General features: G+C 44.7%; 1 protein-coding gene across 1 annotated transcript in view; it reads left to right on the top strand.

The window, feature by feature from the left end:
* shc3 (SHC (Src homology 2 domain containing) transforming protein 3) overlaps window positions 1-12020 on the top strand; it is a 296799-nt gene that overhangs the window by 205829 nt on the left and 78950 nt on the right. Inside the window, exon 7 of the mRNA XM_041187067.1 lies at window positions 11242-11368. Within this exon, the coding sequence (XP_041043001.1) occupies window positions 11242-11368 (127 nt within the window). The remainder of the gene's footprint in view (window positions 1-11241; window positions 11369-12020) is intronic.

Below are 12020 nucleotides of genomic sequence, written 5' to 3'. Positions count from 1 at the left end.
GTGGAGAACACTGCTTATTGCATTCTGATTGTTAGAGTACATTCCCTTTATTCTCTACTCTCTGCCTGCTACCTCCCAACTAATTATCAACTCATGTCCTAAGGTTACCTACAATTCCATGTTTAGTTTTATAATAATCTTTTATGCAGCACCATATCAAATGCTTTCTGGAAGTTCTTATAGGCAACATTCATAGATACTCCCCTTGTAGTGATCCCTTCAAAAGATTCAACTTGTTTAGTCAGATATGATCTCCCCTTCATAAATCCATGCTGACTTGTTGATCAGATCATCCTTGTTTAAATGCTCAGTCACTGTCCCTGATGATAGATTCCAGTAACTTACCCACAACTGAGGTTAAATTGACAACATCGTAGTGTCTGTGTTACTGCCTCCCTCATGTCTTAAAAAAAAGGAGTGACCTTGCAATTTCCCAACATGAGGGCATAATTCTCGAATGTAGAGAACTTTGGAAAATTATGACAACCACATATGCAATTTTTCCAACTGTATCTTCTAATACTCTAGGCTGGAAACCATCAGGACCAAGAGATTTGTCTACCTTAAATTCAATTGTTTTTTTAATTACTATTTTTCCCAGCTATTCAATCCAGTAAGTTCCTTGCTTTAATTACCTTTAGTTTCCCTTATACTGCTGGTATATTGTAGTCTTCTACTGTGAAAATGGATACAAAGTATTCATTTAACAAATCTGTCATTTCCTTATGATGCGTGATAGTCTCACCTGCATCTGTGTTTAATGATTGCACATTCCTCATATAATTTTCTGGATAGATTTTGACTTTGTGTGATTGTGTAAAATGGGTGAAAGCAAATTGGCTGCTCATTTTACAACTTTCCTGATTTTATTTTCAGAGATTTCAATGGAAATAAAAATTGGGAGAGGTGCAAAATGGACTGCCAACTCACTACCACCTGTTTTACACTAATGCACAAAATAAAAATCTATTCCTCTTTCTCTATGTTTACAAAAACTGGAAGGTCCTAGAATCAAACCCTGATCTATGTTCAATTAGCTGAACTCAGTCGGTACGGTAATTTATGCACATCCTCATGACCCTAGACTAAGAATGGGAAAAGTAAGCCAGGATCTCTTCTCCACACAGATAAAATGTGTGTGCATGAAACAAGGACAAAATAAACTAATGCCCTAGGTGAATGGTGTGCCAACGTTCACTCTCAAACTTATGCACAAAGAATGACTACGTAGATGAGGTATTGACAGTTGCCACTGTCAGGACATTTATTTATTTATCACCATTTTTTTCCTGCTAACATTGATTCAGCTGGAATACGTACCACAAATTCTGTTTTGTACTCATGAGGATATTTTTTTAACCAAAAAATATCAACATTTAATCCCATTCGGTTGAAACAATAAGTTAAACAGCTAATACCAACAGTGCTGTTTTCTTAGTACTTTGAAAAATAAGCTAAAACTTGAATTAGGCCTGTTTTGGGTTGGGTGATCATGATGCACAATTACCCCACACTCAGTCAAGTTGAGGCAGCACACAAACCTTGTGCTGTCTACTCATCAGCATAATTGCAACTTGCTGCCCAGCACGAAACATGGTACTGATTGCTGCATGTTCAACATGCCCAGGTATATGCTTGACTGACACAGCATTCAGCTAGCCTACACTTCTTAAAGGGAACGTGCCCCTCTTAAAGGGGAAGTGCATTCAGGCTACAGCAGCTGGTGGAACAGTCTCAGAAAATCTTTGAGGGAATAAAGGAGACTGCAGGTGGAACAACAGGCCAAAGAGAGGGATGCTAGGTTCTCTGATGTAACTCTTAATGAGGGAGGTCAAGAAGATGAGAGAGGTGATGTTTCCACAGTTGGAATAGAGGCCTTCAAGGCGTGCTTTCCAAAAGAAATGGGAGCAGGTAGCCACAGAAGTCAATTCCCAGAGTCTGGTCCTGAGGACTTGGTAATAGTGCCAGTAAAAGTGCAATGATCTAACATGAATTGTCAAAGTCAGTGAATCCATCTTCAAATGATATCTTCTATCCACTGCACCATGAAGCTCTCGCGCTACTCAATGCACCACACCTCCATCACCCACCCATCAGCAATCAGGACTCATGCCTAACATTCTTATGCTCCACCTGACCCTCACATACTTACCAGTGCTGCCAGCCTCACCACCCACTTCTCGTAGCTTCTATATACTTCCAGTATTCAGCTGTAGCAAGCACATTACCCAAACAGATTGCAATACACTTACTGACACTCTCTCCTCTCTTTCAGAATAAGGTCACACACAAACACAGGGTGATCCAGTGGGGGACAGGCACACCTGCATCTCCTGAGACTTTTTGAAGAGATAGTGCTCCACATTATGGGGCTGGCAGTGACAGCCCATTGCATCCAGCATCTCCAAGACAACCAGGATGATGGTATGCTCCTGAGCTACGCTCCTTCACAAATCCCACTTCACCCTCATCCTGCTATCTGGCATAAAGATCAAGCTACAGATGCTGTGACCATGGACCTCTTGCTTTGCATCCTGCTCCCCTTTGCTCACTCCAACCCTCCACTTCTGCTTTAATGCTTTCAGATACCCAAGAACTGCCACCTGGCCAGCCTGTGTAGCTGCCCTATGAAGGGTGTGAGCAACAGCAGACATCTGATGAAGAAGCATTTTTTCTTGATCTAATACTTGTAGCCATCAGCTCAGATATAAGCACCGTGTGCTTCAGAGGTTAGTATAGAGTCGGAATCAGTACATAGTGAGTCATCAGACATGAGTGGGCTATAGCCAGGCCAGGGAAAAGGATATGTGTGAGCTCCCTGGAGAGTGAGCCACAGACAAGTTCAGCTGCAGATGACTCAGATGAGGACGTTGATGTATCCCATGCATGCACAAGAAGGCTGATGGGCATGCACAACAAAATGCTTGGTGCCTTGTCAGGCTTTTCAGAGAGCCTGTTGTCACTATCATGTACATGGAGGAATACGGCTCCAACTTGGAAAAGAACTTCACTCAGATCTTGGAACAAAGTGGTGGCCAACTCCATGGCAGCACTTTTGAACCTGAACATGACACTGGGCCTGATGGCCAATTTCTCAGCTTCCATTACAGCATAGGGCAAATGCCCCCCAACATTGGAGTGCTGCAGTGAAAGCTTAGAATGAAGTCTTGAGATCACTGCTTGTTGCCATGCAAGTCCAGCTTGTTGCCACGCTGGCTCAGACTGCTGCAGATGTCAGTACTCAAACGGGCTTGTAAATTCTCCCAGCACCCAAGCAACCTGTGTTCAAACAGATTACTAGGATTGTTGAGGTGCCGACCTGGGGGAGTAGCAGTGGCTCCATGGTGTATGAACCTGCTGTTCTCCCTCAGGATGACAGCATTCATGTCACCAACCTGGAAATTGAGGGCCACAGTGACCTTGATGTCCACTGGCAGTGCCGTCCTTGTCCTGCTGTACAACTACAGGTCCAGTTGGAGTAGGTGGCAGAGTTCTGTGACCATCTCCTTGTTGAATTATAGCTGCCTCAAACACTGCTGGTTGAGGTGGAGGTAGGAGAAATGTTCTCTGAAGACTTTAGGTATGAAAGGCCTCCTGGTAATACCCCTTCTCCTCTTCACTCTGCACACAACTTCTCCACTTTACTGCCCCTATTCTATTTCCCTTTCATACTGCAGTCCTAGAGGAACAACAACCATAACTCCCATGACTGACAGCAGGTTTTCTGCTCAGAGGCTTTTGTAATCTGCATCATTCCCTACAAAGCTCCAATACCACTCTCATCTGACTGAAAGAACTTCCAGTAACATAGCCCACAGAACTTGCGCTAATTATGAAGCAGGAAAAGAAAGTCAAAAGCACCTCATCTGAAAGTTGCAAGGTGATCCTCTTAAATAGTGCAAATGGAGGGGGTGGTGGGTACCTTGTGAAGCTGAACACACGATCTGCCCACTCTGTATGCTTCTGCCCCATGACGTCCACGTTAATGTCCTTTCAAACAGGGTGGTCTGTGAGGATCATTGGGATTGGAGCCCCATTATTTTTTTGTTTCTCAGTTCTGTAGTACCAAAGTTAGAGTATAATGGAGCTGCATTTAGTGTCCAGAGACCCTAATATTTCTCCTCGCCTGGTGCTAGCACGCCTGAAATATGATATGCCTGCCCTGGCCTCAGAATGCTTAAATTTCATTGTCCAGCTCATTAGCATGGCTGTAAGAGCCCAGTCCCAGGACTATCCCTTGACAAGGCTTTCTGCTGGGAATATTTTTTTATTCATTCGTGGGATGTGGGCTTCGCTGGCTGGGCCAGCGTTAATTGCCCATCCTTAGTTGCCCTTGAGAAGGTACTGGTGAGCTGCCTTCTTGAACTGCTGCAGTCCATGTGGTGTAGGTACACCCACAGTGCTGTTAGGAATGGAGTTCTAGGATTTTTACCCAGCAGCAGTGAAGGAACAGCAATATATTTCCAAGTCAGGATGGTGAGTGACTTGGAGGGGAACTTCTAAGTGGTGGTGTTCCCATCTTTCTGCTGCCCTTATCCTTCTAGACGGTAGTGGTCGTGGATTTGGAAGGTGCTGTCGAAGAAGCCTTAGTGAATTCCTGCAGTGCATCTTGTAGATGGTACACACTGCTGCTACTATGCGTCGGTGGTGGAGGGAGTGAATGTTTGTGGATGTGGTGCCAATCAAGTGGGCTGCTTTGTCCTGAGTGTTGTGGGAGCTGCACTCGTCCAACTGGGGAGTATTCCACCACACTCCTGATTTGTGCCTTGTAGGTGGTGGACAGGCTTTGGGGACTCAGGAGGTAGGTTACTCATCACACGATTCCTAGCCTCTGACCTGCTCTTGCAGCCACAGTATTTATATGGCTAGTCCAGTTCAGTTTCTGGTCAATGGTAACCCTCAGGATGTTGATAGTGGGGGATTCAGTGATGGTAATGCTATTGAACATCAAGGAGTGATGGTTAGATTCTCTCTTCCTGGGGATGGTCATTGCCTGACACTTGTGTGGTGCGAATGTTACTTGCCACTTGTCAGCCCAAGCCTGGATATTGTCCAGGTCTTGCTACATTTGGACATGGACTGCTTCAGTATCTGAGGAATCGCAAATGGTGCTAAACATTATGCAATCATCAGCGAACACATCCACTTCTGACTTTATGATGGAAGGAAGGCCATTGATGAAGCAGCTGAAGATGGTTGAGCCTAGGACACTATCCTGAGGAACTCCTGCAGTGATGTCCTGGAGCTGAGATGACTGACTTCCATCACCACAACCATCTTCCTTTGTGCTAGGTATGACTCCAACCAGCGGAGTATTTTCCCCCTGATTCCCATTGTCTCCAGTTTTGCTAGGGCTCCTTGATGCCACACTTGGTCATATGCTGCCTTGATGTCAAGGGCAGTCACTCTCACCTCACCTCGGGAGCTTAGCTCTTTTATCCATGCTTGAACCAAGGCTGTAATGAGGTCAAGAGCTGAGCGATCCTGGCAGGACCTTTGAGGAGGTAATGAGTAGGTTAGACAAAGGAGAGCCAATGGATATTATCTACTTGGACTTCCAGAAGGCCTTTGACAAGGTGCCGCACAGGAGGCTGCTCAGTAAGATAAGAGCCCAAGGTGTTAGAGGCAAGGTACTAGCATGGATAGAAGATTGGCTGTCTGGCAAGAGGCAGAGAGTGGGGATAAGGGGGTCCTTCTCAGGATGGCGGCCGGTGACTAGCGGAGTCCACAGGGGTCAGTGTTGGGACCACAACTTTTCACTTTATACATTAATAATCTAGATGAAGGAACTGAGGGCATCCTGGCTAAGTTTGCAGATGATACAAAGATAGGTGGAGGGACAGAGAGTATTGAGGAGGCGGGGAGGCTGCAAAAGGATTTGGACAGGTTAGGAGAATGGGCAAAGAAGTGGCAGATGGAATACAATGTGGGGAAGTGTGAGGTCATGCACTTTGGTAGGAAAAATAGAGGCATAGACTATTTTCTAAATGGGGAGAGAATTCAGAAATCTGGAGTGCAAAGGGACTTGGGAGTCCTAGTCCAGGATTTTCTTAAGGTTAACTTGCAGGTTGAGTCGGTAGTTAGGAAGGCAAATGCAATGTTGGCATTTATTTCGCGAGGACTAGAATATAAAAGCAGGGATGTGCTGCTGAGGCTTTATAAAGCTCTGGTCAGACCACATTTAGAATATTGTGAGCATCTCAGGAAGGATGTGCTGGCACTGGAAAGGGTCCAGAGGAGGTTCACGAGAACGATCCCAGGAATGAAAGACTTAACATATAAGGAACGTTTGAAAACTCTGGGTCTATACTTGATGGAGTTTAGAAGGATGAGGGGGGGGATCTGATTGAAACTTACAGAGTACTGAAAGGCCTGGATAGAGTGGACGTGGGGAAGATGTTTCCATTAGTAGGAGAGACTAGGACCCAAGGGCACAGCCTCAGAGTAAAGGGAAGACCTTTTAGAATGAGGAGAATCTTTTTTAGCCAGAGAGTGGTGAATCTATGGAATTCATTGCCACAGAAGGCTGTGGAGGCCAGGTCATTGAGTGTATTTAAGACCGAGATAGATAGATTCTTGATTGGTAAAGGGATCAAAGGTTACAGGGAGAAGGCAGGAGAATAGGGTTGAGAAACTTAGCCAAGATTGAATGGCAGAGCAGACTTGATTGGCGGAATGGCCTAATTTCTGCTCCTATGTCTTATGGTCTTATAGACCCAAACTGAGCATCAGTGAGCAGGTTATTGCTAAGCAAGTGCTGCTTGATAGCACTGCTGATGACCCCTTCCATCACTTTACTGATGATGTAATGGGGCGGTAATTGGCCAATTGGATTTGTCCTGCTTTTTGTGTACAGGATACACCTGGGTAATCTTCCACATAGCCGGGTAGATGCCAGTGTTGTAGCTGTACTGGAACAGCTTGGCTAGGGGCGTGGGAAGTTCTGGAGCACAGGTCTTCGGTACTACTGCCGGAATATTATCAAGGCCCATAGCCTTTCCAGTATCCTGTGCCTTTAGCCATTTCTTGCTATCACATGGAGTGAATCTAATTGGCTAAAATCTGGCATCTGTGATGCTGGGGACCTCTGGAGGAGGCCGAGATGGATCATCTACTCGGCACTTCTGACTGAAGATTGTAGCAAGTGCTTCAGCCTTATCTTTTGCATTGATGTGCTGGGCTCCTCCCTCATTGAGGATGGGGATATTTGTGGAGCCTCTTCCTCCAGTGAGCTGGTTAATTGTCCACCACCATTCACGACTGGACGTGGCAGGACTGCAGAGCTTAGATCTGATCTGTCGGTTGTAGGATCGCTTATCCCTATTTATCACTTGCTGCTTATGTTGTTTGGCACGCAAATAGTCCTGTTATAGCTTCACCAGATGACACCTCATTTTTAGGTATGTCTGGTGCTGCTCCTGGCATGCCCTCCTGCACACCTCATTGAACTAGGGTTAATACCCTGGCTTGAAGGTAATGGTAGAGTGGGGGATATGCCAGGCCATGAGGTTACAGATTGTGCTGGAGTACAATCCTGCTGCTGCGGATGGCCCACAGTGCGTCATGGATGTTCAGTCTTGAGTTGCTGGATCAATTTGAAATCAATCCCATTTAGCACGTTGGTAGTGCCACACAACACAATGGAGGGTATCCTCAATGTGAAGCCGGGATTTTGTCTCCACAGCAACTGTGTGGTGGCACTCCTACCGATAATGTTATGGACAGATGCATCTGCGGCAGGTAGTTTGTGAGGATGAGGTCACTTGTCTTTCTTCCTCTTGTTGGTTTCCTCACCACCTGGCACAGACCCTGTCTAAGCAGCTATGTCCTTTAGGACTTGGCCAGCTCGTCAGTAATGGTGCTACCCAGTCATTCTTGGTGATGGACATTGAAGTCTCCCACCCAGAGTACATTATGTGCCCTTGCCACCCTCAGTGCTTCCTCCAAGTGGTGTTCAACATGGAGGAACACTGATTCATCAGCTGGGGGAGGGCAGCACATGGTAATCAGCAGGAGGTTTCATTGTCCATGATGCCATGAGACTTCATGGGGTCTGGAGTCAATGTTGAGGACTCCCAGGGTAACTGTATACCACTGTGCCACCAGCTCTGCTGGGCCTGTCCTGCCAATGGGACAGGACATACCCAGGGATGGTGATGGTAGTGTCTGGGACATTATCTGTAAGACATGATCCCTGAGGATGACTATGTCGGGCTGTTGCTTGACTAGTCTGTGAGACAGGTCTCCCAATTTTGGCCCCCAGATGTTAGTAAGGAGGACTTTGTAGGGTTGACAGGGCTGAGATTGCCGTTGTCGTTTCCGGTCAATGGCATGTGGTACATCGGGAAATGGGCTGGGAAAAGATGTTCAGTGGAAGGCCTCTAATAGCTGCAGCTACAGAACTGATCACCAAATTACAGACTTCTTGCTGCTCCTAAAGAACTACCTATAAGCCCAAAAATTCTACTGGTGGAAGAATTACCTTCCTTTCAGTGCTCCGTTTTCTTGCTACCTGTCTCCTTTGGACTCTTCCAATCTGAGGGGCTCCTGGGAAAAATGCCAATCATCAGCTTCTTTGGAGTCCTTGCGTCTAACCTGATTTGAATTAGGGAGGACTGTAAGTTGGAAGATCTGTACCACTTCCTCCTGCTTTATTTCCATGGAAACAGTGGACCCTCCCATTCCAAATCTGACCTAGTCCCTTTTGGAAAGCAATGTAAAGGGGCAGAGACAAGATTTCACCACTTCCCACCAACTGCCTGCTGGATGAGGTTGGATGTCAGCCTGTGGCATTTAAATGAGGTTTGAGAGTTAAAATATCCCATTTCTGGAGCAGTGAGTGAGTTTCTAATTCACACTGCTAACCACATGCCCAAAATCTGCTCATTTAAAATTGTGATCCCAAGTCTTGAATGAGCTATAACATGCCCCAACTGAACATTGGGAATCTGCTTACTAGGCAGTCCCTCGGGATCGAGAATGGTTTGCCTTCGCTTCTGTTCGATGGCATCTGAGATGACTGACAAGTCCAATGTGCAATCTGCAGATTCTGCCACATGTGGGGCAGGTGGCACTTGAAGGGTAGGGTCAATAAGTTTTTTGGAGATTTGTGCGCCATCTCCAATGCCTTGACTTCTCTGCACGTTCCCAATGGAGTCTCTTGATGCGTGGCTGGTGATTCCCATTGAACTGGAGCTTTCCAAATAAACCTTCTCCATTTTGGTCGGTCACAGGCCAGGGACCTCCAGGGATATTTGATCTTCTTAGGGAATCTTTGAGGGCATCCCTAAAGCATTTTTGCTGCCTCCTGGCAGTCACCAGCCTCGACAGAGTTCCTAGTACAGCAATTGGTGCAGGAATCTGATGTCATGAACAGCATGTCCTGCCTGGCAGAGTTGGTTTTGAGTGATTAGCACCTTGATGCTGGGCATGTTGGCTTTGTGAGGATGATGCAGTTGGACTACTGAAGCATATAGGAGCAGGGGTTCACTGCTGACCAGTAAACCATGATTGTGGTCTCAGGTTTGAGAGTGGGACATTGAATTGAATATTGGGGATGCAGTAGCCATTATATTTGGCACCAGGCACAAACTCTGTTCTTTTGCCACTGACTCTATCTTCCTCTCCAGCCACTGTTTTAACCTGAACCAACATGTTCACAACCTACCTGAGCCTGAGCTGAGCCTCTGACTCCACAGACCACTTAATTTCTTCAAAACTAAGCTTGCTTATCCATCTACCTTGGCCCATCTAGCCAAAACTCTCATTCATGTATTGCCAACTATTCCTGGGTTTTCATGGTCAGCCTCCCATCTCCCACAGATTAAAGCTGTCAATAATGACCAGGAGCTCATCATGTTGCCCATAGGAGGTGCATAGCCAAGGGCACTACAGAGAAAATTGAGGCATTCATGCCTCCAAATATCTGCATCAACATGAGCACTCGTCAATCATCAACCAAAGGCTCTAAGCAAGTAACCATTCTACAAATTCGGAGGGCACTCCATTCATGAAAACATTTTGATTGCATACATCATATTAAAATATACCAACCTGCAAATTGACTTTTCTGGTACTAGCCCACTTCACATCCCTGAACTAAAAGAATTTTATTTTTGTGAAGATATAGTGCCTCTTTAAAATTTTATACTTCTGAACGCATTTTGGACCAAAAACAGAATTTCAGTCCTTCTTGGAGTGCAATTCCGATGAGGGGCAGTGAAAGGACTAGCTGGGTCAGAAACAGTTTCCATCAGCTTTCTGCCCCATTGATCCAGCCGTGGCGGATTCTCACTACTTCCACATGCCCAGCTGCAGTTGTGACTGAGAATGTTCTAGGTTCCCCGAGGAAAACTGCCAGGCACATTGCTGTAAGGAAAAAGCAAACAAAGATATCATTCTGGCCAAAAGCAGGCTCCAAAAGGAACAAATGGTTCAACTTGGGGCTGACCAGCATTGGTGTTTCTCCAATGAACCTGTTAACACTTTATTCATTTGTCCCAAATGGCCTGTGGCACCCTCTCTTGAAAAGTGCTGCTCTGAGATTCTAATGGTTGTGCTATGTCAACATTCCCTTTTATGCCACTATTAGCACCTGTGTCTGCTCCTATTGTAGTAATGGCCCCAAACACCCAATGTTGGTATAAGTGACAGGTGGAATTGTATTACAGTTTTTTACTGCATGGGGTCACTGGAATTATGGTGTTCAGAAATAATTAATTTCATGTTAACTTGGAAGTATAATGAAGGGAACTCGATGGTGCATTAGTACCAGCATAAAAAGCCTTTGTGTCTTACAGAGCCTAGACTGAAACATGATACCTGAGTTTTTAACTAGCTTTCCCTTGTTATACTATTCTTTTGAGAATACTATGCCAATATTTGTCAAATTTCAGTAATAATTGTTGTCTTACTGTTGCATTCACTAGAACAAAACAAAATCATTTAATGTGTTAATTTGACACTGTACCCGCGTGGAGCTATCTGCACCAAAAATGCAGTCTGGTCTGTTACATATGTATCCTATAATGAATTATGCAATTGTGCAATGCCAACATTGCATTGGTGTGCAATGAATCATGGTGAATCTGCTTCTGTGAATTTGACACTCGGGAACATTACCTGCAGCAGTCCATAATTGTAACAGAGGGATGAACGTTATATTTGATCTGACTGCTAAAGTTGTTTCGACAAAAGTCAAATAGGCTGAAAAATGACAGCTGTTATTTAATGTTTTTAAAGCATGCCATATATTGGAATGCTGTGACGGGTTGGCTCAAGATGTTATCAGTACCATAGGCCAAGCTTTTGAACTTCGATTCAAGCAATATCTACAGTGCCCTACTAAGATATCTAGTATTCATAACAGGTGAGTACTGATAACATTGCCAATTATTTTATTATCCATTCATGCAAGATATTTTAAAAGCAATTGTATTTTTATCACCATTAAAAAGTGTCTAGGTTGTAGAACAGAAGCAATGATCGATATTTTGCATGGAAGGTCACAAGACTGCATTAATATGGTTAGTGAAGAGCAATAAAAGCAAGTTGGGAGAATAAACATTAAAGTCACACTATGGGAAATTGAATCTGGATGATTCAAACCCTAGGCAATGGAACTCTTCCCATTTGAGGCAGTAAGGAGATCATTTTTAACTTAGATGAAGCTATCAGATCAGATGGGGTCTATGAGCAACTTATTCAATAACGCTGGCTTTTGATTACCACCAAATTGAAAATTATCCCTCTATTGTCAGCACCAATCACTCCAAGGTCAGGTATAGCACAGCCAGATGTGGTGTAAAGTTTCCTTTACTCTATCCTAACAACGTTCCTTAACTCCAACCTCAGAGAACAACTCCGTTGACATTTTTCTATTTCTCACAGCAGCCATCTGTTGGCCTCTCTGAGTGACAGTGCAATTTGGTTCTAAAGGCACGTGGTAACTAAGAATTGGAATGAGATTGCCCAACCACATTTTACATAGAAAAGCTAGCAGCAAATAAAATGATTCAATT

Source organism: Carcharodon carcharias, chromosome 4 (assembly GCF_017639515.1).
Source record: "Carcharodon carcharias isolate sCarCar2 chromosome 4, sCarCar2.pri, whole genome shotgun sequence".
NCBI classification, from domain to species: domain Eukaryota; kingdom Metazoa; phylum Chordata; class Chondrichthyes; order Lamniformes; family Lamnidae; genus Carcharodon; species Carcharodon carcharias.
Note: the sequence above shows the minus strand (reverse complement) of the source record. Positions and strands in the feature narration are given on the sequence as shown.